The 25,954-nt window shown below is 44.6% G+C and overlaps 1 protein-coding gene across 5 annotated transcripts in view; it reads left to right on the top strand.

Annotated features, from left to right (window-relative positions):
• Nucleotides 1-25,954, top strand: part of LRP6 (LDL receptor related protein 6) — a 202,933-nt gene that overhangs the window by 100,067 nt on the left and 76,912 nt on the right. For all 5 annotated transcript variants that reach the window (XM_045000135.1, XM_045000134.1, XM_045000132.1 and 2 more), the window contains 3 exons: nt 5,400-5,596; nt 6,381-6,512; nt 25,099-25,495. In XM_045000135.1, coding sequence (XP_044856070.1) covers nt 5,400-5,596; nt 6,381-6,512; nt 25,099-25,495 — 726 coding nt within the window. The remainder of the gene's footprint in view (nt 1-5,399; nt 5,597-6,380; nt 6,513-25,098; nt 25,496-25,954) is intronic.

The following is a 25,954-nucleotide window of genomic DNA, read 5'->3' as shown; positions in this document are numbered from 1 at the left end:
CAATCCAGTTATACACCATCTACTTCATAATTGGTGCCCTTGTTGGCAGTCTCACTAGAGGGGTGGAGACCTAATTCCCTTTTTACCTTTAAGTGGGGTTCGTTTGCATCAGTTGTTAAGCACACTGCCAGGACTGTTGTGGGGAAACTTGCACTGCTGTTACCCATATACAATAAGAACATAAGAATGTCCGTACCGGGTCAGACCAAAGGTCCATCTAGCCCAGTATCTGTCTACCGACAGTGGCCAATGCCAGGTGCCCCAGAGGGAGTGAACCTAACAGGCAATGATCAAGTGATCTCTCTCCTGCCATCCATCTCCATCCTCTGACGAACAGAGGCTAGGGACACCATTCTTACCCATCCTAGCTAATAGCCATTTATGGACTTAGCCACCATGAATTTATCCAGTCCCCTTTTAAACATTGTTATAGTCCTAGCCTTCACAACCTCCTCAGGTAAGGAGTTCCACAAGTTGACTGTGCGCTGCGTGAAGAAGAACTTCCTTTTATTTGTTTTAAACCTGCTGCCTATTAATTTCATTTGGTGACCCCTAGTTCTTGTATTATGGGAATAAGTAAATAACTTTTCCTTATCCACTTTCTCAACATCACTCATGATTTTATATACCTCTATCATATCCCCCCTTAGTCTCCTCTTTTCCAAGCTGAAGAGTCCTAGCCTCTTTAATCTTTCCTCATATGGGACCCTCTCCAAACCCCTAATCATTTTAGTTGCCCTTTTCTGAACCTTTTCTAGTGCTAGAATATCTTTTTTGAGGTGAGGAGACCACATCTGTACACAGTATTCGAGATGTGGGCGTACCATGGATTTATATAAGGGCAATAATATATGCTCAGTCTTATTTTCTATTCCCTTTTTAATGATTCCTAACATCCTGTTTGCTTTTTTGACCGCCTCTGCACACTGCATGGACATCTTCAGAGAACTATCCACTATGACTCCAAGATCTTTTTCCTGACTCGTTGTAGCTAAATTAGCCCCCATCATGTTGTATGTATAGTTGGGGTTATTTTTTCCAATGTGCATTTGTCATGGGTCTACCCTCACTTGAAACTGGGGGGTTTCAAGATGAGGACCCGCATGCCACCATGTCAAAGGTCTCACTCCCACTTGGAACTGTTGGGCTCCAATGTGGGGACCTGACTTGGTTTCCCTCTAAACTAAAATCCTAGTTTAGATCTAGTAAGCTGCCACCACTCAATCAGGAAATGTGGATTGAGACACAGTCCTTCCCCAAAATCCTAGGGGATTCCAAGAGCCCCAAATCCATGGAGTTCTTACACCCAGGAGAACCAAACCATTCCCCCTGCTTCCTCCCCACTCCCTTTTCCTAGGAGAGAGATACCTGATTCAAACTGCTTGAATCAAACCCAGGAGAAACTGTCTCTTCCCCCCTCACCTTCCCCTGAATTTCCACAGAAGAAGGAATTAACCAAGTCCAAAGAAAAGAAAAGAATTTATTAAGAGAACAAAAAGAAAATACAGAATCTCTATGAGCCCAAGCTGGACACTCATAGGGTATAACCTTATCAATCTCTGGAGAGAATCCCCTCTCCCCCTTTCTTTCTCAGTGAAAGCAAAGTAACAGCAAACAGGAATAAAGAATTTCCTTTAGCAAACACACAATTGCAAATATAGAAATCAAATCATAAGACTAATTCGTCTTTCTAATTAATACTCACTATTAATTAGTAGAAACTACTCCAGGAGAACTTGGAGACATGACTGGTCCCTTTTAGATTCAAAAGAGTTCTGAGACAAACAAAGAAAACACAGACAAAAGCTTCCCTCCACAGAGATTTGAAAAAATCTTATCTCTGATTGGTCCTTCGGTCAGGTGGTCATCAGGTACTGTATGTTAACCCTTTACAGGTAAAAGAGCCCTTAACCCTTAACTATCTGTTTATGACAGCATTACTTTACATTTATCCACATTAAATTTCATTTGCCATTTTGTTGCCCAATCACTTAATTTTGTGAGATCTTTTTGAAGTTCTTCACAATCTGCTTTGGTCTTAACTATCTTGAGCAGTTTAGTATCATCTGCAAACTTTGCCACCTCACTGTTTACCCCCTTCTCCAGATCATTTATGAATAAATTGAATAGGATTGGTCCTAGGACTGACCCTTGGGGAACACCACTAGTTACCCCTCTCCATTCTGAGAATTTACCATTAATTCCTACCCTTTGTTCCCTGTCCTTTAACCAGTTCTCAATCCATGAAAGGACCTTCCCTTTTATCCCATGACAGCTTAATTTACGTAAGAGCCTTTGGTGAGGGACCTTGTCAAAGGCTTTCTGGAAATCTAAGTACACTATGTCCACCGGATCCCCCTTGTCCACATGTTTGTTGACCCCTTCAAAGAACTCTAATAGATTAGTAAAACACGATTTCCCTTTACAGAAACCATGTTGAGTATTGCTCAACAGTTTGTTTTTCTACGTGTCTGGATGTGTCGTATAGTTAAATATACGACATCACTGTCAAGTACTGTCACTCTGGAACCTTTCATAATTAGTAAATCAAGATAAAAATTATTTCCTTCCAGTTTCTCCCCTTCTCCCACCAAAACTTTGCAGCCCTTAATGCAAATCATACTTAACAAAATTGTGTTATAGCAACCAGAGAGGGAGTATTGTTTGTTTTATTTTACTTCTCTTCCTTTCCCTGCTTTCTGTGGTTCCACTCTCCTCCCTCTCCACCAAGAAAAAAAAAGCTCCAACTGATTAGAATCTAGAGCTGGCAAGGTCTGTTTAGTGGAGCTCAACTTCATTGTTGATGCAAATTGTCTAGCTACTCATCAGCAAACTTGCAATATGGCCCATAGAACATGTTTAGAGAGAATAAAATGCCATTTAGATTAGGTGACTGAAAATGAACTGTCACCACATCTCCTAATTGCTGTCTAGAAAACTACATGAATTGGATCATAGTGTTACATTATTACTTAGCTTAATGAAGTACCAGAAACCAGTACCTGTGTACTTAGGTTGAAAGACTTTTTCACTAGGACCTGTCCTTTTATCTACAGAAAAAATAACAAACAAGTATAACCACATAACTGATAGAACAATCAAGTGAAGTAGCTTCCTACTCTTTATGAACCTTTCCAGATAGGGTCAAGCTTAGATAAGGATCACAATTCACTCACTTCATGCATTGCATGTTAACGGTTAGATTTTCAAAAGTGCTCTGCACCTAGCATCTTCCATTGTTCTCAATTGCATGTTCTCTTTGAGGGCTCTTGGGGCCTGAGGATGTTTAAAAATCTGGGCACTTTATTTAAATACGAACTGAGCTCTTTTGAAAAATATGGCTTGAGTTGTAAGTGCACGCTGAGCACTCTTGAAAAATCTGACCTTGGGTGTTCAGACCACTGGGTTTTGTGTGTGTGTGTGGGGGGTGGGAGTGGGGTTGGTGAGAGGCAGTGAGAGGGTTGGTAATCAGTGAGACCTTGGAATTCAGCTGTTTTTTAATTATCATGTGATGTGTTAAGACTTAGACAAATTCTGGCCCTGTTGTTATAACCTGTGACTAATTATGTAAACTCGAAAGCTTTTTAATGGCTATTTGGCATATTTTTTTTTTTTTAAACTCCATTATTCTGGGAGTACTGGTAGGTCAAGCCTCCTTGTCACAATGTTGGATTTCAACTGAAAGCTACATAATAATAGTCTCTCACAATGTGTGAACTTGAGTTTCCTCATTTTAATTAGGTGCTAATATATACCTGTCTGACTCAGATGGAGGCATATAAAACAGCAGTTATGATTTGATATCTGAGATCCTATTGCAAAATATAAGGAAATAGAAGATTTTATTTAGAGTGGTGTTGGAATATAAACATGACCATTAAATGAATCAGCTTGTTTTTCTAGCAAATTGAAGAGTAGCAGTTTTTAAGACAGTTCATTGATAATTAAATGTGCTAGAGTGAAAGTACTAGAAATTGCAACGTCCTTTATCCAAAGAGCCACTGGTCCAGTACATGTTCATACTTCACTATACTTCCTGCTGCTATGCTTTTAACACTGATCAGAAAAGTTAGAGTATTGTTGTCCCTCATTCAGATGTTGACTCCTTGGTACAAGGGAGTGTATGGATATTGCTCCAAGTTATGCCACCAGCAACTCCTTTCCACTCAAGAAAAGACTTTGAAATGAGGCTGGCTGGTCATTGTATATCTTACAAATCCTGATCCCAAAGAAACTGAGCCTGTACCTCAAGCCCTAATCTTTGGTCAGGAATGTGTCTCCAGAATTCATGGGAAGTGGGGTTCAATAACTATCTTTTAGAATGTCTGCCTTACTTTAGTAGTCCTCTTAAGTAAATGCAGTTTGCCAAAATGAGTTTGACTTGTGCCAGCAACTGAATGTCCGGTGGAAATGTATATACATTTTTGTTAAGTACTACTTCATCCATTTTCTAAGCAGAAGCTAGGTAGTGACACCAAGGAAGGGATGGCAAAAACATAGAGGTATTAAAAAATGATAACATTCAGAACAGAACACTGGGTAAAGGGGTGTTTGGAAGTCAGCTACAGTGTTTCATATATGTGAGGTGAAGTAAAACAAGCTGCTTTAATACAAACAAACAAAAAAACCACCTCACACAAATTACTCAGTTTGAATCCCATGAGGCCAGATTCATAATGGCTGATTTCAACATAGCAGAAACTCGAATATGTTGCCTTCCACAATGTGTGTATTGCATTTTGGGGATAGGTAAGGTTCACATAAAAGGGGAAACTGGAATGAGAAGAGAGATGATAGCAATGTGGCCAATAAATGAGATTCTTAATGGCCCTGCTTTTAATAAATATTAAAACAATCTAGTGTAATAAATGATGATACAAAGAACTCTGGTATTTAAACACTTTATAATATTTAAATTTTTGATACTATAGCTATTCTTCTAATGGTTGAAATTAATAGTAAAGCTGGAAGAGATGGTGGCCCAGAGGCTTGGTAATAGATCACAAACCCTTTCAGTTCTAAATTTGTGTCAAGGTTGGAAGTGACTCGAATTATTTATCAGTAGTTTGGCATGTGTGAAATGAGTTGGTAATCTCAATATGACTCTGTTTGTGCAGCACTTTGAAAAGGTAACTACTCCTTGGCACTTTTATAGGGCTTTGTTAGTGGAGTTATATACCCCTCACAGCCAGCATCTGTTGGCATTCTGGCATCAATAGAAAGTGAATTGTCCTCCGTTGCTAATGCGCTTTTCCATGGATAAACAGAAGGCTTTGTTCAGCAGTGCTATCAATGTAACACCTTTTCATAAATACTACACTACTTAAACATAAAATTCAGAACAAAAACGTACTTTTAATTATATGTGAACATGTATTTTCCTCCTTGTACCCTATTAGGCAAGCAGTGGTTAAAGGATCCCTTCCACATCCTTTTGCTTTGACTTTGTTTGGGGACACATTGTACTGGACTGACTGGAACACTCATTCTGTCTTGGCCTGCAACAAGTACTCTGGGGAGGACCTGCGTGAAATACATTCCAACATTTTCTCTCCCATGGATATCCATGTTTTCAGCCAACGGAGGCAGCCAAATGGTAAGGAGTCTTGCTTTCTTTTCTAGCTGCAGGTTGGAACTGATCTGTAAAAGTCTGATTTGCCTTTCTGTTTGGGGACAGGAGGAAATTGCGAGGGAGCCAGATAGCTTAATTTGCTTTGATGCAACAGTTTCCAAAGAAGGGGATTTGGGAATAGACCCAAAGGGACACTGAATATTCTTTACGTTCTTTAACATTAATAAAACATCTCACCCCTCCTCCTCCTCCACTTGCCTGCCGTAGTGATGCTGTGCAGCATTCCTTTTTATTTATTTCTTTATTAAGGGGGCCATGTGCTGGAGATTTAAACAATAGGGGACTTGTATTTTTTCTCTCTCTTGAGTATTACCTGAGAAGTCCATGTTCCTGAATGGAAACTATTGTTGATGCGGCTAATGGTGTTAAACAGGACTAGCTCTGTAGTTTTAACCTTTTAGTGAATTTATCTTGCTTGCATTTTGTATTTTTGTACATGCTGCTGCTTGTTTTGGTGCTGAGCAGTTTGTGAAACTGATAAGAGCACAGATGAAACAAAGAATCCTATGTAGAGCCAAAGGCCACATTTTCAAGAAAGGAAATATGCAATGTCTTTGCAGTTGGGTACAATAATTACCCACTCTTAATGCATTGAATTAACTTTTACTTGTTCTGTGTTTATTATTTCCTCCTTTATCCACTTTCCTATCACGGACTCTTACAACTCAAAAAGGCTTATGCCTCCTGACACATGAGATGAGGTCATTTATTATCAAAAACATTAATCTGTGTGATTTATATTCAACAGCTACAAACCCATGTGGAAGTAATAATGGTGGCTGCTCCCACTTGTGTTTGATGTCTCCTATCAAGCCTTCTTATCAGTGTGCTTGTCCCACTGGTGTGAAACTCCTTGAGAATGGAAAGACCTGCAAAGATGGTAGGCTTTATTTTTGAAAGATTATTTTGGAATAAACTTTACGTAGTTTCTGCAAGAAAGGTGTTTGTCCATTTCATTTGATAATGCATATGAAGGGGCTCATGGATTGGAAATATTATTATGGGAAAATATTATGATGGAATAACTTATACTTTTCCAGTACAGATGTAAATTATAGGGAATGTTCCCTGAAGACTTGCATATGTCTGGAAAATTTCTAATTGTGTTCTATTAACAGGCTCGTCTCTCTATTTTTTTTTAAAAGAGAAGGCATGGTCTCATGGCTAAAGAATAGGTACCGGAGACAAAATATTTGGGGTGTACTCCCCCCACTGCCACTGATTGACTGTGTGGCATTGAACTAGCATTTTGAGCCTTGGTTTTCTCATCTCTAAAAAGGGAGGTAACCGCTACCTCATATATTGCTTCTTAAGGCAGGTCTACACCTAAAATGCTGCATAGGCGCAGCTGCACCACTGTAGTGCTTAAGTGCAGAGGCTCCTATGCTGATGGGAGAGCTTCTCCCATTGGTGTAGTTAATCCACCTCCCTGAGAGGTGGCAGCTATATTGACGGAGAAGCTCTCCCACTAACATAGCCCTGTGTACATTGGGTGTTAGGTTGGAATAACTCTGTCGCTCAGGGGTGTGGGCTTTTCACACCCCTGAGCAACATAGTTATACCGATATAAGTCTGTAGTGTAGACCTGGCCTCAATGAATTAATGTCTGTAAAGCACTTCTGTTATTTTACATTAAATATTTTCATCCCTTCTTGATTAGTGAGATCCAACAAATTAAAGTATCTCTTTAATGCTGCTACTTATCCTACCCATGCATACCTAACATCATAGGTTGAAACTTTCACACTCACGTGCTGAAAGTTAGGCACTTGAATCTATATTTAGGCACTAAAATAAAAGTGGCATTATTTCCAGAGGTGTTGAGCACCCAGAGCTGACTTGTTTGGGGAAATGACTGATCAACATCCCTCCCTGAAAATTAAGCGATGTTTACTGAAGTGCCTAAATATAGATTCAGGTGCCTAACTTTAGGCACTCATGTTTGAAAATCTAAATAATTTTTAACATTGGATCAGATTGCTATAATGATCCTGATGTCAAACACCTGAAGAATAAGTATCAGGATCAAATTAACTCTTGTAAAACAAAGAGCCTTTTTTCATGCAGACTCTCTCCCCACTGAAAAGGTAGCAAGAGGGAGGGAAAAACCCATAAAATGATACAGCAGAATTAATTTTAAATAGAATAATTTGAAAAAAATGTTTTTTATTAACGTACTTTATATGAATACCCTTTTATATTTAATTGGACATTTTCTAGGACTTGTCAGCTGCTCCTTCAGTGTTTCCTCTTATCTCATCCTATTTCACTCCTTCTCCTGATTGTTTAACATGGCTAGATGTGTCTGTGAGAACCTTATTAAATTAAATTGCCTCTTGTACATAGAAGAGCAAAAAAGCATAAAGATTCCAAAGCAGCCTTGCAAAATTGTCATGAGGAATTGCCAGCCCATGCAAAAAATGTACTTTCCCACCCTTACCATGATGAACAAGCTAATGATGTTTTTATTGCCTGTCAGAATAAATTATCTGAGGCAAGTGGATGAAGAGAATTAATTTTCATAAATAAAAATCTCATATAATGATTTAAACTCTGATATTGGAATCTGGTATTCACAGCCATAAATTTATCAGCTTATTTCTTTGCCTCGTTCATAATGAGTCAATTTTTACTCCATTCTCTCCATAAGAACATGAGACACTGAACCATTAGTGTGCTCCTATTCAGACATACAGCATAGCTCTTCCTATCAGTGGTTTTATTTACTAAGAATCACTTTAAAGCATTGTGCTAGTGATATGTAGAATATGTGTAGCAGAGACACCTGGATGATCATATCGGTATCAAGTTGTGTGACCCTCCTTTTCTCTGCCTGTGGCACACTATAATTTAGTCTCCTGAGAGCTATAATACTTTGGTCTAATTATGGTTGTTTGGTGTGGAGGTGGCTGGATGGTGTTTTGTGGCCTCTGCTATACAGGAGAGCAGATAAGATGATCTGGTGGTCACTCTGGTCTTAAACTCTGACTCTGCCTGTTTATGCTCTCTGAATCATCCAAAATAACCGGCCCACCTTTTAAGAGATGGAATGGAAATTAAAAATGGAAAATCCATTTCCTTGGTCAATACATGCTGTGTACCCTTCTGCTAAACAGGATTAGAGTAGTCAGTGCAAAACAAAGTAAAAATGTATACACCTCAAGCCTTGTGTCACATTCTAGGATGTCCCATTGTGCTGAGCTAATGCCCCAGTATGCATCATACTGGTAAATCACAGCTGCTAAGAGACTTTTGCTAGGGGAGGATAGGATCAAAAGGGACCAGGCAAGGCCTGTGTGTTGGGTATGGTCCAGCTTTCAAAGTTGTTATGCTTTGCCCTGAGGTTATATGATAATAAAAAGGTATCTTTGACAGTCGTGCGCTTTCTTTGAGGTGGGGAAGGTGACAGACTTGGGGCTGCTGTGGGTGAGGGAGATAGGACTTTTCTGAGCCCTACAGAGCCAGCTCCAAGTGGCCTCTGATTGCTTTTGGTAGTAGTGAAATGTCAAAATTGTGAATTTTTGGGGGTATCACAGTTAAAAAGAGCAGGCCAGCAGGATTCCCAAGGATCTAAAAGAAGTAAATCTGTTCTTGTTTATGTGTAGACTTCCTCTTTGTGGAATTGTGTCCAGTTCTGGGCACTGCATTTCAAGAAAGATGTGGAGAAATTGGAGAGGGTCCAGAGAAGAGCAACCAAGAATGATTAAAGGTCTAGAGAACATGACCTATGAAGGAAGGCTGAAAGAATTGGGTTTGTTTAGTTTGGAAAAGAGAAGACTGAGAGGGGACATGATAGCAGTTTTCAGGTATCTAAAAGGGTGTCATCAGGAGGAAGGAGAAAACTTGTTCACATTAGCAACGAAGGATAGATCAAGAAGCAATGGGCTTAAACTGTGGCAAGGGAGGTTTAGTTTGGACATTAGGAAAAAGTTCCTAACTGTCAGGGTGGTTAAACACTAGAATAAATTGCCTAGGGAGGTTGTGGAATCTCCATCTCTGGAGATATTTAAGAGTAGGTTAGATAAATGTCTATCCGGGATGGTCTAGACAGTATTTGGTCCTGCCATGAGGACAGGGAACTGGACTCGATGACCTCTCGAGGTCCCTTCCAGTCCTAGAATCTATTAATCTTTTAGGCTGCTTACTGATATTAGTGAAATAAATTGATTTTCCATTTTTACTCTGCAGTTGGCCTGTTAAATGTGTCTGTCATGGAAAGAGTGAAACTGAATACAATGAATTAAAAAAAAAATCAATTTTTCCCTGTGAGCCAGATCCATTCAGTAAATTTCAGTTGTACTGAAAGAACCAAAAAAAGCCAAATAATTAAAGTTTCAGCCGAGGTTTTGAAATGTAACATTTTTGACTTTGCTGGGAAAAAAGATTTTTTCCAGTCAGAGTAGTGAAAATGAGGAGAGAGACAATGCTTCTTTCTTTCAAGGCAATTTTATCTTCTAGTGGTGATCTGAGCAAGAATCATGATAGTTCCGAAACTAAATAATAAATTGTTTCATACTGAAAGGAATACCTTTGAGAAGCAGAGATCCTTATTTTTCTGGTATGTTAAATTAGCGCACTGGCCAGAACGGAAAAGATTTGGAGGGTGAGTATTGTGTGCATGTTTGCAATGGTTTGGCATTGACAAATGATCCTTGCAGCCAAAGGTGAGGCTGGCTGACCCTCGAGCAGTTTCCATGACAACTAACATTTTTGAATAGTCCCAGTTTATAGCAAAATGTTTTTTTCTAGTGTTGATTTTTTTTGTTTGTTTTAAATCGCACCTTAGAGGAACTTCATTTTTTCTGACTATTCAGAACAATACCTTTTCTTTTTTTCCCCTTTCCTGTTTTGGGTAGATTCCATAAACTTCTCTCCAAAGTATTTTAGGAAGGGTTGATATGTGAGCTGAGATAAAGTTAGTTATTCTCCTCATGACTAATAATACTGACTGGTCAGTCACTTTTAATTTCCACTCCCTTTCCAAAAGAAAATAGTTATCTAATTGGGACTTTGGCTTACTTCCAATGCTAACGCTCCTCCAACATCTGGGTGAAAGTTCAAAAATCCCCATTACTCAAAGAAAAGAGAGGGAGAATGACCAGTTTGCCAGCCAGCAGTTCCTCAATTGATATGTGTAAGGCCTACTGAGCTATTTTGAGCATGCAACTGCTATAGCCAGTATACCGGGGTAGGCAACCTATGGCATGTGTGTCGAAGGCGGCATGTGAGCTGATTTTCAATGGCACACACTGCCTTGGTCTTGGCCACCGGTCCTGGGGGCTCTGCATTTTAATTTAATTTTAAATGAACCTTCTTAAACATTTTAAAAACCTTATTTACTTTACATACAACAATAGTTTAATTATATATTATAGACTTATAGAAAGAGACCTTCTAAAAACGTTAAAATGTATGACTGGCACGTGAAACCTTAAATCAGAGTGAATAAATGAAGACTCAGCACACTGTGGAAAAATTGACCACACCGTTGATTTTGGGTCAGACACACTGAGGCGCCTTTATTAAAATACCGATATGCATAAAGGGAAGGCCAGCATAGCCCCCCAGCAAAAAGGGGGGTGGCTGCCTTACATGGGGTACATTGCTTCAAGCTTATAAAGGTAAAAACCGCAACGCGTAATCACACATTACAAATTTTATCAGCCTTATTTGGTATAATTCTTATCAGCAAGCCAATCAGAGCCCCTCACCATCTAGGGGTTTTCCTGTTATTGTCCCTAGAGGCTCCCGCTTTCGCCACGTCCCTCTTCTTGCGTTACCTTATTGAGTACTAAATTACCTAATGCAATTATTTTCCAATAGAGTTGTACAGTAAGCACTTTCCTAGCTGTATGCCCACCTACTTGCGGTTTTCATTGTACAAGACTCTTCTGCTTTTATTAATCTTCCATAGCTAATATGCTGTTATCCTAGGTCAGGTTACCCAATTACCAGTAGGCGTGGGTTCCCTTTTTCTCCTGTTGGCCTTTTGATTATGCCATACAAGCTCCTGATTATGCCACACAAGCTCTTGCAAATTTTTTCCTATGCCTTAATGTCAAGCTGGCCTACAATGGCCTGCTGTTGCTAACTTAGCTTGGGACCAGCTGGACACAGTTTGGGGCAAGGCATGCAGGGTCCCTGAAAATCCCCATCAACACCACATCTGAAAGGTTGCCGACCTCTGCAGTATACGTTACCTACACTGTCATTGTACTACTGATACTTTAGCTTGCTGTTCTGTAAAGCACTTTGGGGAGTTTTTCAATATGACATGCACCATAGGAACCTAATTCTGTTGACACTCTGGCTATATATATGCTGTTTATATGAGCTGTTCGACATTTCATTTTTTTTAATGGTAAAATTTGGGTTTGTTTTAGAGGCCTACTGCATTCTTGTTGATCTTGGGAAGATGTCCTTGTTCATTCGCTTGCACTCGGTGTCCTTATGTGCCTTAGACTTTCTCATAATTTCCCACTTTTTCTTCCACCAGTATGGTTTAACGGTTGGCCCTTGGAAAGGAACACTGCAGTAGTTGCTGTCACTTAGGGTACGTCTTCACTACCCGCCGGATCGGCGGGTAGCAATCGATTTCTCGGAGTTCGATATATCGCGTCTCATCTAGATGCAATATATCGAACCCCGAACATGCTTCCGTCGACTCTGGAACTCCACCGGAGCGAGTGGCGGTAGCGGAGTCGATGGGGGAGCCGCTGACGTCGATCCCGGGCCGTGAGGACGGGTAAGTAATTCGAGCTAAGGTAATTCGACTTCAGCTACGCTATTCACGTAGCTGAAGTTGCGTACCTTAGATCGACACCCCCTCCCTCCCCCCCAGTGTAGACCAGGCCTTAGTGAGGTGATGCCACATTTTTCTAATGTAACATTGTTTAAAAAAAAAAAAAGTGTGAACCTTGCTTTGGTCTTCCTGTTCATTGTCAAGAAGAGACATTCTTTATCCCATCCATATCTAGCAACACTTATACTGGGTTGGTTTCTTTCTGTCTTGGCTTGAGGACAGCTACTAGAACTCTGCATTTCCTGTTGCAGTTTAAGACTACCCCTTGGGGAAAAAACTCCTAAATTCTCTGCCTCCACAGCCTGTAAACCCTGAATCCAGATTTCCTTATACATATCAAGAATCTTAACTTTAAAATTGTTCCTTTTCCCACCTCCCTTTAAACGAGAGAGAAAATTGGCCATTAATTTCTGGACACTTGTCCTTTTCCTCTGCAAATTCAAGGCTCTTGTCATCTAGAAGAGAAATCTTGCTGGGGTTCTCGCTCTTCTCTCCTTCTGTAGTAGCAGGGGCAGACTGACAGCAACTGGTACAACAATGGGTGGGATAAAAATCAAGGGAAAGATTTTTTTGGAGCAGGAACTTTTAATCAAATACGTAATAATTGTATTGAGAATGTATTCATTACTTATGCTTGATAAGCCACAGTGAGACAATTAGACTTGTGCTAGGCCTGGGTCTTGTTATTTATATAGTCCTGGACCAATATCAAGAAAATACTGTTAGCCTGAGGGACTAACAATGGTTTTAAAGTAAAATAATGTACAGATCACCAGGGCAAGAAGCAGATGCTTTATTTATACGATTGTAAAGCTGGAATTCATTGTAAAGCCTGGCAGGTCATGACACACTTGACTTTAAAGTTATGTCATTGCAAGTATCAGCTTGCTTCTTCCCATTCTTTCCCAGATCTCTCTGCCACCCCATGTGTTTAAATTAGACTTGATTAGTAGCGACTTTCTAGAGAAATATTAGGCGTAGTAGAGCTAACAATGCACTTCAAGCTTGCAAAGCCAGCTTTAAAACTGCTTAATAAAAATAGGCTAAAGTTTTCAAACATAGGTGCCCTAGAGTAATCATATTTAGACACCTAAATAAGTGGCTTGACTTTTCAAAAAGTACTGAGCACCCAGTGACCTAATGAGTACTTAACTTTTATTTATATATATTTTTTTGAATCATAGAATATCAGGGTTAGAAGGGACCTCAGGAGGTCATTTAGTCCAACCCCCTGCTCAGAGCAGGACTAATCCCAAGACAGATTTTTGTCCCAGATCCCTAAATGGCCTTCTTCTTCGAGTGATTGCTCCTATGCATTCCATGTAGGTGTGCGCGCCGTGCATGCACGGCTCTTCGGAACATTTTTAGCCTAGCAACACCGGCGGGCCGGCTGGGCGCCCCCTGGAGTGGCGCCGCTATAGCACTAGTTATATACCCCAGCCGGCCCGTCCGCTCCTCAGTTCCTTCTTCCCGCCCGTGACGGCCAGTTGGAACTGTGGAGTGCTTGTCGTCCTCCACTTACCTAGCTCACCTTGGTTCTAGTTTTGTATTTAATGTATATAGTTAGTTGTTAAAATTAGTTAGTTGAGTAGTTATTAGATAGATTAGGGGGAATTAGGGGGGGCTTAGCCCCTCTTTTCCCGTCCGGTGCGGGCGTATGCCCAAGACACCGGGATTCAAGCCCTGTGCGGCTTGCCAGTTGGGGACCCCCACGACGCCTGCCTTTGTTGTCTCGGCGAGGGACATCGACCAGACAAGTGCCTCATTTGCAGGTCATTCAAGCCACGAACGAAAAAGGAGCGGGACATTAGATTACGGCAGCTCCTCATGGAGTCGGCGCTTACCCCTGCGGTGCCGACTCCTCCGGCTCCGCCGTCGTCCTCGGTGCGGAGCGCTCCAGCGGTCCCCAGCCGGTCCGGTGCCGAGACTCTTAAGAAGCAGCCGGCACTGAAGCCCCGGCACCGTTCCCATTCACCATCTGGGAAACGGAAGCCTAAGCCCAAGGCTGTAGAGACTGCTACGTCGAGACCATTGGTCCATCAGCCAGTAGCGGCGCCTTCGGCACCGTCCTCGACAGCGCACGGCCCGTGCGCGGTACCGTCGACTCCGGCACCGGCAGGGCCGTCGAGTCCGGTACCCCCGCGCTCCCCGGTGCAAACCGTGGTCGAGCTGCCTCTCCCGTCCACGCCCGAGACGTTCTCGACGGCGAGGGAGCTCATAGAGCTAACAGAGGCACCGAGCCCCCGGCACCGCCGGTGCGGGCTGTTCCGTCAGTGGGCAAACCGGCCATGGTACGACCTGCCATCCCTGACAAACGGGATAGAAGGCGATCCAGGTCCCGCTCCTGGTCCCGATCCTGGAGATGGTCACCTTCCCGCCGTTCAAGGTCACGGCACCGGTCTCCATCCCGGTACTGCTCTCCTTCTCGGCGCCAGTCGCAGTCCCGGTACCGCTCCTCATCGCGGTACCGGTCGTACTCCCGGAGGCGTTCCAGGTCCCGGTCCCGCTCTCCGGACCGTCGGCACCGAGGAAGGTCCGGATCCCGGCACCGCTCCCGACGCCGTTCTCGAAGCCGCTCCCGTCGATGACGATCGAGATCGCGGTCGACCTCCCGCTACTCTCGCGGTCGAAGGTCCCGCTCGCGCTCCCGGCACCGAGACGATCGGCACCGGTACCCGGCACCGTCCACGGACAGACTGGTGGCATCGACGGCGCAGTCTCTGAGCGCCTCTGCCCCCCCGTGGCCTTCCCGCCAACCGTCGGTCGCTTCACACGACGGCAGCGGTGCAGATTACCGTGCGGACCCACAAGGACAAGACCTGGGTCCCCAGCAATGGGGTTTCTGGACCCCCTGGGCTGGTCACGAGGCTCAGGGCGCCCCCTTCCTCCCGCAACAGGGGCCTTCTGAACGTGGGGTGCCGGAAGCCACTGTCAGCAGGCCCCCTCCATCGCCTCCGGTTGAGGTTCCACCGCCGCCGGTGCAGACGGAACATCCCGTGGAGACGGCGGCTTCGCACCCCATGGACGAGCCTCAGCCTCTGCCTATTGGACAGGCCCAGTCCTCGTCTTCCTCGCCCGACGAGGCGGTGGCGGGATCCTCGTCATCCGATCCCCCACCGATTGACTTACGTGCCCATCAGGACCTCCTTCGTCGGGTGGCACAAGCTGTTAACCTCCCGGTAGCGGAGGTCATCGAGGACAAGGACCCAATCACTAATGTGGTCGGAACGGAGGCCCCCATGCGAGTAGCCCTACCGTTTGTTAGGACAATCCAGAGAAATGCCACCACACTCTGGCAGTCCCCGGCGTCCATCCCTCACACTGCCCGTGGAGTGGAGCGGAAGTACTCGGTACCCCCGACTGGGTACGAGTACCTGTACACCCACCCGGCCCCGGACTCCCTAGTGGTACAGTCGGTGAATGACCGGGAGCGAAATGGGCAACCTGCGCCTGCACCTAAGTCCAAAGACGCGCGCAGGATGGACCTGTTGGGCCGGAAGGTATATTCGGCTGGCGGCCTCCAATTACGCATAGCCAATCAGTTGGTTCTCCTGGCCCGCTATGCCTACGATAATTTCGTAGCCCTCTCTAAATTTACGGAGTTGGTTCCAACATCCTCCAGGCAGGAGTTCTCAGCTTTGCTGGAAGAGGGCAAGAAAGCTACCAGGTCCTCTATTCAGGGCTCACTGGACTCTGCAGACTCCGGAGCCAGGACCTTGGCATCGGGAGTGACAATGAGAAGGATCTCCTGGCTGCAATCGTCCACCTTGCCGCCAGAGGTTCAGTATACTTTGCAGGACTTGCCCTTCGATACCAAGGGCTTATTCTCGGAGAAAACGGACTCCAGGATACAGACCCTTAAGGATGGGCGCATTGCCATCCGTACGCTAGGCATGCATACGCCTGCGACACAGCGGAGGCCCTTCAGGCAGCAGCCCTTTCGCCCGTTCAATCAGTCCAGGTCTCGGCCTGATAATACACGCAGGGGCAGACTGAACCGCCGTAGACCATCGGGCAGTTGGCGTACCCAGTCCCAGGCGCCTTCCAAGGCCCCCCAAGGGCCGAAGCAGGCGTTTTGATGGGATGCCCGAGGACGGCCCGTCAGTCTCTCCTCTGGATCCTTCCCCGTTATTTTTCAATCGTCTTTCCCACTTCCTCCCGGCGTGGTCCCAGATTACATCGGACAACTGGGTGCTACGCACGGTAGAGTCTGGTTACCATCTTCAGTTTGTTTCGCCCCCTCCCACCCACCCACCCCGTCCCTCTTCAGGGACCCCTCTCACGAGCAAGTCCTCCTACAAGAGGTCGAGTCTCTGCTGAGGTTGGGTGCTATAGAGGAGGTGCCGAGCGATATGCGAGGCAGGGGATTTTACTCCCGATATTTCTTAATCCCCAAGGCGAAGGGAGGCCTACGACCCATACTCGACCTCCGAGAGCTCAACAAATACCTTGTCAAGCTCAAGTTTCGCATGGTAACCCTGGGGACTATCATTCCCTCCCTGGATCCGGGAGACTGGTTTGCCGCCCTCGACATGAAGGACGCGTATTTTCATGTCGCCATTTACCCTCCTCATCGGCGCTACCTGCGTTTCGTTGTCAACAATACGCACTACCAATTCACAGTGCTGCCCTTCGGCCTCTCTACAGCGCCGAGGGTATTCACCAAGTGCATGGCAGTGGTGGCCGCGGCCATCCGCCGTCGTCGGATACATGTCTACCCCTATCTCGACGACTGGCTAGTCCGAGGACCATCCCGCCAACTGGTGGCGTCCCACATGGCCACGGTCCTAGCCCTGTTTCAGCGTCTAGGGCTCATGATAAATGCCGAGAAGTCGATGTTGACCCCTTCGCAAAGAGTGGAGTTCATCGGTGCGGTCCTGGATTCCAATTTGGCCAGGGCCTGCCTGCCCCAACCTCGGCATCAGTCTCTGGTCTCTCTAGTTCGAGACCTACAAGCTTTCCCACGGACAACAGTGCGTTCCTGCCTCCGCCTTCTAGGCCACATGGCTTCGTGCACGTTCGTCACTCAGTACACGAGGTTGCACCTTCGCCCCTTTCAAATTTGGCTCGCGTCAGTGTACCGGCCCCACCGCGACTCCATCGATATGGTGGTCACGCCCACGAAGCCAGCCATCGCTTCGCTCACTTGGTGGCTGGACCCAGCAGTCGTGTGTGCCGGAGTCTCTTTCCGCCCTCCTCAACCATCCGCCACTCTGACCACGGATGCATCAGAGCTGGGGTGGGGAGCGTACCTAGTCGACCTGCACACCCAAGGCCTCTGGTCGCCCCGAGAGCTCTCCCTCCATATCAATGTCAGAGAGCTCCGGGCGATTCGCCTCGCCTGTCAAGCCTTTTGCCCCAGTCTCCAGGGGCGTTGTATCGCGGTGTTGACGGACAATACAACGGCGATGTTTTATGTCAACAAGCAGGGTGGAGCCCGATCTTCTCCGCTGTGCACGGAGGCGATGCTACTGTGGGACTTCTGCATAGCCCACTCCATTCACCTGGTGGCGTCCTATCTTCCAGGGGTGCAGAACACGCTGGCCGACCATCTGAGCAGGTCGTTCCTGTCCCACGAGTGGTCCCTCTGCCCAGATGTGGTTCACACGATTTTCCGGAGGTGGGGGTTTCCCCGGATAGACCTGTTCGCCTCCAGAGAGAACAGGAAGTGCCACCAGTTCTGCTCGTTCCAGGGTCGCGCCCCGGGCTCCCTCTCGGACGCATTCCTCTACCCCTGGTCGGGTCACCTACTGTATGCCTTCCCTCCGTTCCCGCTCGTACATCGGGTGCTTCTCAAGCTTCGGAGGGACAGAGCCCGCCTCATACTCGTCACTCCGGCCTGGCCGAGACAGCACTGGTACACTCTGCTGCTCGAGCTATCGGTACGAGATCCCATCCCTCTGCCCTTATGGCCGGACCTGATAACGCAGGACTTCGGCAGGCTCCGCCACCCGGACCTGCAGTCCCTCAATCTGACAGCCTGGTACCTGAGTGGTTGACCCACGCGGAGCGGGCCTGTTCGGCGGCGGTCCAGCGGGTCCTGCTGGAGAGCAGAAAGCCCTCCACTCGCTCGACCTACCTCTCTAAATGGAAGCGATTCGCCATATGGTGCGACCAGAGAGATCTGAATCCATTCGTCGTCCCTATCCCAACGATACTGGACTACCTCTGGTCACTTAAAGAGCAGGGTCTTGTGGTCTCATCATTAAAGGTGCACCTGGCGGCGATATCTGCCTTCAGGCCACCTGTCGGTCACCGATCCATCTTCTCCGATCCTACGGTTTCCCACTTCCTCAAGGGGCTTGAGCGTTTGTTCCCGCCATTGCGGCCTCCAACTCCACCCTGGGACCTGAATCTGGTCTTGGGCAGGCTCATGGGAACACCCTTTGAACCCATGGCTACGTGTTCACTGCTCCACCTGTCATGGAAAACAGCCTTTCTCGTCGCCATAACCTCAGCAAGGCGAGTTTCCGAGCTCCAGGCCCTGACGGCCGGTCCTCCGTACACCATCTTTCATGCGGACAAGGTCCAGCTTCGGCCTCACCCGACCTTCCTCCCTAAGGTGGTGTCAGCCTTCCATGTAAATCAGGACATTTTCCTTCCCGTTTTTTTCCCCGAAGCCTCATCTCTCGAGTCGGGATCAACAGCTGCACACCCTGGATGTCCGCAGGGCGCTTGCTTTCTACATACATCGTACAAAATCCTTCTGGCGTTCGCCACAACTGTTCATAGCAGTTGCAGAACGTATGAAAGGCAAGCCGGTCTCCTCTCAGAGGATTTCCTCATGGGTCAGCGCATGCATCAGAACATGCTACGAGCTGGCTGGGGTGCCAGCTGACCGTCTTATCGCTCACTCTACGAGAGCGCACGCCTCGTCTGCCGCCTTCCTGGCCCATGTCCCCATCCAGGACATCTATAGAGCGGCCACCTGGTCTTCTGTCCACACCTTCGCCTCCCACTACGCGTTGGTGCAGCAATCCAGAGACGATGCAGCCTTCGGCTCTGCAGTCTTGCACTCTGCCACGTCTCACTCCGACCCCACCGCCTAGGTAAGGCTTGGGAGTCACCTACATGGAATGCATAGGAGCAATCACTCGAAGAAGAAAAGACGGTTAAGCAATCTACATGTTGTTCTTCGAGATGTGTTGCTCCTATCCATTCCAGACCCGCCCTCCTTCCCCACTGTCGGAGTAGCCGGCAAGAAGGAACTGATGAGCGGACGGGCCGGCTGGGGTATATAACTAGCGCTATAGCGGCGCCACTCCAGGGGGCGCCCAGCCGGCCCGCCGGTGTTGCTAGGGTAAAAATCTTCCGAAGAGCCGTGCACGCGCGGCGCGCACACCTACATGGAATGGATAGGAGCAACACATCTCGAAGAACAACAGTTACAACGGTGAGTAACCGTCTTTCCTCAAGGATTGAACTCTCAACCCTGGGTTTAGTAGGCCAATGCTCAAACCACTAAGCTAGCCCTCCTCCTCTCAGTGGTTGTCTTGGTAACCAACTTTAATCACGTATAAACTATTGGGTGCTAAAATTCTCATAAATTGTGTGGGAGATCAGCAAGATGGTAATCAGAGGACCTGATTTTAAAAACCTGCCCGTTTGTTTAATTTATAGCACTACTTCAGTATTTTTGGTGAACTGTTAAATGCTAACTCTAAATATAGCTCCGTAACACTTGAATTAAAAAAGTACATTACATTTGGTAGCTCCTGTGTTTTCCCCTCTCCCACTGAAGTCTGAGAGGCATTTGAATCCATTGGTGGTGGTGGGGTTATGAACCATTTTGAATATTCATAAGGAGTTAGTGTCCCAATAAATGATGACTTGAAACCCTGTACACTGGCATGCACAAACCCAGTGCATTCCTGCATTTTTTCCTCTTAAGTATGCATACATGGTATGATTTTTCCTGTATTGTTCACCAGTGGAGGCAGAAGCTTCTTGTTTTTGTTTTTAATCTTGTACCAAAGCGAAACAAAAACACACAAATTTTAAGTTAAACTTCATTACTGTGGAGGTCAAAGGACAAAAGTTACAAGCCACCACTATCCTGAGTAGTTACCTTGGAAAATTGATAGTGTATGTACTGAGTCTTGAAGCTGAACTTCAGGTGTGTGTGTGTGTGTGTGTGTGTGTGTGTTTAAATGACCTCTGGAATTGGCATCAACAAAATACTGAGATTTAAAAACCTCATGGGTTAAGCAATCTACATGTTGTGCATATTCCTTTTGAACAGTCATCACAATCCAATGTTATATGAGGCTTTTCAACTGATGTTTTGTACAAGTTTGTCTAGATTTTAGTTTTGAGTCGTCCCTTATTTGTTCCTTGATGATGATCAAGGTGGTGATGTGTGACCCGTGGTCATTCTATAGATATTCCAACGTCGAGATTTACTACTTTTGGTATTAATCAGGACAAGGAGAGCCTGCTGAGGTCATCTGAAGTGATATCGCTTCAATCTAAACTTCTGATGAGGTGCTTCTCTGCTAATCAGTTCCCATTTTCCTAACAGAATGGCTTTCAAAGGCGATATAACTAGCTAGATAAGTTGTCTACTTACAGAGGTGTGGATAATCACTTTAAAGTACATTTTAAACTTTTTATTGCTTGATTGGCCATGTTTTTGCAGGGTTAGTTTTGTCTGATGAATGGAATGTTTGCTATGCTCCTAGATAAAGACCATGAATTTCTTAGCTCAAAGATCTGGTGTGCAACACAGGTTAACTGAAAGCCAGTAATTTCCTGATATTGAATGAGGTCGTAAAGACACGAGTCCTAGAGACACAGGTATGTCTACACTTAAAATGCCATGGCAGCACATCTGCAACACTCAGTGTAGACAATACTTCCATTGATGGGGGGGGTTCTTCTGTCGGCGTTGGTAATTCTCCTCCCCAAAAGGCAGTAGTTTGGCCAACAGACACATTCTTCCATAGACATTGCACTGTCTACACCAGGGGTTAGGTCGGTATGTTTACATCACTCAGGGGTGTGGATTTTTCATGCTCCTGAGAGATGCAGCTATACCTTTGTATGTTATCCAGTGGAGACCAGCCTGCAGTCTGTTTTGTTTAGTCAAATTCTTTTGTTTTCTTTTGTCAATGCTCTGTTGAAATGGAGCTTATTTAGGAACAATCAGGTGGTCAGTTTGTCAATTTTAATGGTGAATTTCAGCACAGACAGTACTTTACTCAGCTGAAGTCTTTCTGGCAAACTGGCAATAGTTCTTCAAAATGATCATAACTTTCAGCCATGTGCAAGAAAGTTTTTTAAAGTTGCATATTAAAATTACTGTCTGAAATACTTCATATGACGTCTTTTAATCATCTACAAACCTAAAGGTAATGCATTCCTTCCACTTTAACTGCAATAGATGATGATGATGATGATGAAGATAGATTAATCAGTGATTCCAAAATCATATTATTTCTACAATTTAGGTCAAATGGAAGCTTGGATAAAAGGTGATGTAGATTCTGATGAGGATGTATTGGAGAATCTATTGTTAACTGACTATGAATAGTTGAGGTAGTTGGTGGCAAATTGATTACTTGTCAATCTGTTACTGTATATGTGATAATTCATTGTGAGTATGTTTTGATCTTGACATTGAATCAAGATTTCATTTATTTATTCATTTATTTATATTTGTGGATATGGTATGTTAATAGACTTGTGACACGGTTGCTTACTTTTTTTGAACTTTTGTAACCATGGGACTCATAGTGCCTGTCTACACACCAATTAAACACTTGTAGCTGGCCTATGTTAGCTGACTTGGGCTCAGGCTTTCGAGCTGTTTAATTGCAGTGTAGACGTTTGGGCTCAGGCTGGAGCCTGGGTTCCTGATCCTGTGACGGGGGAGGGTCCCTGATACCGGACATCTACACTACACTTTTTTATAGCCTCACAACTCGGGTTTGAGTCAGCTGACATGGGCCAGCTGCAAGTGTTTAATTGCTCTGTAGCATACCCTTGTAACCCTGGTCTGTTTTTCTTTTGTTTAAGTTGCATGTTAAAGTTTAAAGAATGCGTAAAAATATAGTTGCAGGATGGGGAAAACCTGCATTGGATAATGCATAAAAGAAGAGTTTTTTCACTAGCTAAATAGCTGAAAAATGTATACATATATTTCTAAATGAGAACGCGATGGTTTAAGATGGAGAATAACACAGGCCTTTTTAGTTCATTCTTAAGAAAGAACACTTGTATTAATGTTCTAAACTTTGCTTGTTCAAAATCACCATCTTCTTTAGCAGTGTTTCTCAACTATTTTGTGCTGGTGACCCTCTTTGGACTTAGAGGAAAAAAAAGTGTGACCCCCACTAAAAAAACTTGCAGCCCCCTACCTTAAGCTCAGGGCTTTGGGCTTCATACGCTGCTCGGGGCTGAAATGTATACATTCGCTTTCTGGGGCTCCAAGCAATTCCTCTGCTTTCTACCCCCTAAAGCCAGCCCTGATTGTGATCCTCTTAAACCCATCCAGTGACTCCTTACCAAATAGGTAAACCAACTTAACTGAAATTGGGTGAGGTGATTTTACTTAAATAAAAATAAAATTTATTGGCATAGGATAAAAAAATCTTTAAAACCCTGCAAAATAAATTATAATTGAAAATAAAAATCTGTTCAGATACAATGACAAATTTACCACTAGGTGGACACACAGCTTGTGCTGTGCTCTGTGGAAATACACCTCTACCCCAATATAATGCAGTCCTCTGGAGCCAAAAAATCTCACCGTGTTATAGGTGAGGCTGTGTTATATCAGGGTAGGAAGAGGAACCGCTCTCCGCCCCAGCTCACCTCCGATCTACCTCCGCCTCCTCCCTGAGCGCGCTGCCGCCGCTCTGCTTCTCCCTCCCTCCATCCCTCCCAGGCTTGCCACGCCAATCAACTCATGGGAGGAGGCGGAGATGAGCAGGGAGCAGTTCCTCTGCACCCCCCATTACTTGCTGCGGCCCTCCCTGGGGCCCCTCCACCCCAGCTCACCTCCGTTCCACCGCCTGCCACGAGCGCACCGCAGCTCCGCTTCTCCCCTGGCCCTCCCAGGCTTTCCACACCAATCAGCTGTTTGGCGCGGCAAGCCTGGGAGGGAGGGGAAGCGGAGCTGAGCAGCCTGCTCATGGAGGGAGGAGGAGGAGAAGGAGGTGGAGTGGAGGTGAGCTGGGGCAGGGAGCGGTTCTTCTGCGCTCGTGGGAGGAGGCGGAGCAGAGGTGAGCTGGGGTGGGGAGGGCCGCAGCAAGTAACGGGCAGGCGCAGAGGAACCACTTGAGGTAACACGAATTCGGATATAACGCGGTAAAGCAGCCCCGTCCCCCAGAGTGCTGCTTTACCGCGTTATATCCGAATTCGCGTTATATCGGACCGCATTATATAAGGGTAGAGGTATATCATCTACAGCATAAATGAACAGATGTTTTTTCCCCTCTATAAATCTAAAGACTGTAAAGGCATTAGTACATTTTATGTCAGCATGACTTTGTAAGCCTATGTAGTAGTGGTCTTCACATGTTGATATAGACTTCTTTCATTAGATGTGTTAATGAAGAGTTCATCCAGCTTAATATGAGTGAATCCCAGCAATATAATGCATTTCCCCCGTTAAGCAAGCAAGGTTGATTGACACAGGAATTTTTCACAGGAAGGTCACTCTCATTGTTTTATATTAACTTCTTGTTTCGTAGGTATTTCACTGTTTAAACGCACATTTTTTTAATGAGAGGTTTTTCCTTATTTCCACCAGATATTTTATCTAGGAGAGGGTAGCCAACTGTTGGTTCCAATATAGTCACAACAGATTTGTTGATTTGCTTTCACAGCTTTCTTTTAATCTGTATGTTACACACACACACACACACACACTCTCTCTCTCTCTCTCTCTCTCTCTCTCTCTCTCTCTCTCTCTCAGTCAGTCTTGGACGGATTCAATTTTTATTGGTAAATATTTATTTCACCATACACACATACTTTTTCATCGGGGTATTTCCATTTATAATTAAAATTTACAGATAGAATAAGAAAAATATTGCTTGAGAGTTTATTAATTTGATTTAAGGATATTTTACCTTGTATATTTTGACATGTGATGTTGACAATTTGTATTGTAACAGTTATAAAGCTTTTATGTTTTGAATCTCAGCATTTGCTGTCATTAAATAATTGTGATCCTCCCTTAATTTTCCACAGCTTTGAAAATATAGATCAATAACAATCTTTAAAAAAATCTTAAAAGTAAACAGGTATTAGCCATTGAAATTATATATACAAAAATCTAATTCTGCCAAGTCTATATATCTATAGCATACTGTAATATATTAAACTTTGCAAAATTTACATACTATGTACAATTCAAGTTGGACCAAAAGAGCAGTATTCATCAAAATTTTCTTAATGTCATGCAGATTTTAATGGTCCATTTCTACAGAAAGGAACTTCAAATGTCCTGGGAATCATTCAGCATTGGATCCAAAATTCACACTGAAGAACTTTGAGCCAGATTCTCAAGTGGTGCAAATCAATCTGCATAGTACCACTGAAGTCAATGGGGCCACATTAATTTGTACCAGCTGAGAATCTTGCTCAGAATCTACATATTTATCATGTGCAATTTTTGAGTTAAGGGGTTTTTTTTGTTTGGTTTTGATATATTCAGGTGCCACCGAGTTACTGCTCCTAGCCCGCAGGACGGACTTGAGGCGCATTTCCTTGGATACCCCAGATTTTACAGACATTGTCTTGCAGCTGGAGGACATCCGCCATGCCATTGCTATTGACTATGATCCCGTGGAAGGATACATCTATTGGACTGATGATGAGGTGAGGGCCATTCGCCGCTCTTTCATAGATGGCTCAGCTAGTCAGTTCGTTGTCACAGCACAGATTGCGCATCCTGATGGCATTGCTGTGGACTGGGTTGCCCGAAACCTTTATTGGACAGACACCGGTACTGACCGCATAGAGGTGACAAGACTTAACGGGACTATGAGAAAGATCTTGATATCAGAAGACTTGGAAGAACCGAGAGCAATCGTATTGGATCCCATGGTTGGGTAAGGAACTATTTATAAATGTTTTAGAAAGTTGTAAAAAGAACAGGAGTACTTGTGGCACCTTAGAGACTAACAAATTTATTTGAGCATAAATAAATTTGTTAGTCTCTAAGGTGCCACAAGTACTCCTGTTCTTTTTGCACATACAGACTAACACGGCTGCTACTCTGAAACCTGTCATTAGAAAGTTGTATCATTCAGAAATGTAATGGCAGAGATTCATTGTAGCACGCTGATGCCAAATACACTATGGTCTCTTTAAAAGGCAAACAAAAAATACAAACCCTAGTGATCTTTCTAGTGGCGTTCAGGCCTGTCTGTATTGAAGAGTATAAATAATACCAATTTTTTTTATCATGCTGTTAACTCAAACTTTCACTCATCTGACTTTTAACTGTAACATTATTTGGGCTATGCAGATGTACATACACTGATTTGAAAATTTAAGAACAAGTGATT

The sequence above is a fragment of the Mauremys mutica genome, chromosome 1 (genome assembly GCF_020497125.1).
Source record: "Mauremys mutica isolate MM-2020 ecotype Southern chromosome 1, ASM2049712v1, whole genome shotgun sequence".
Classification (NCBI taxonomy): Eukaryota; Metazoa; Chordata; order Testudines; family Geoemydidae; genus Mauremys; species Mauremys mutica.
Note: the sequence above shows the minus strand (reverse complement) of the source record. Positions and strands in the feature narration are given on the sequence as shown.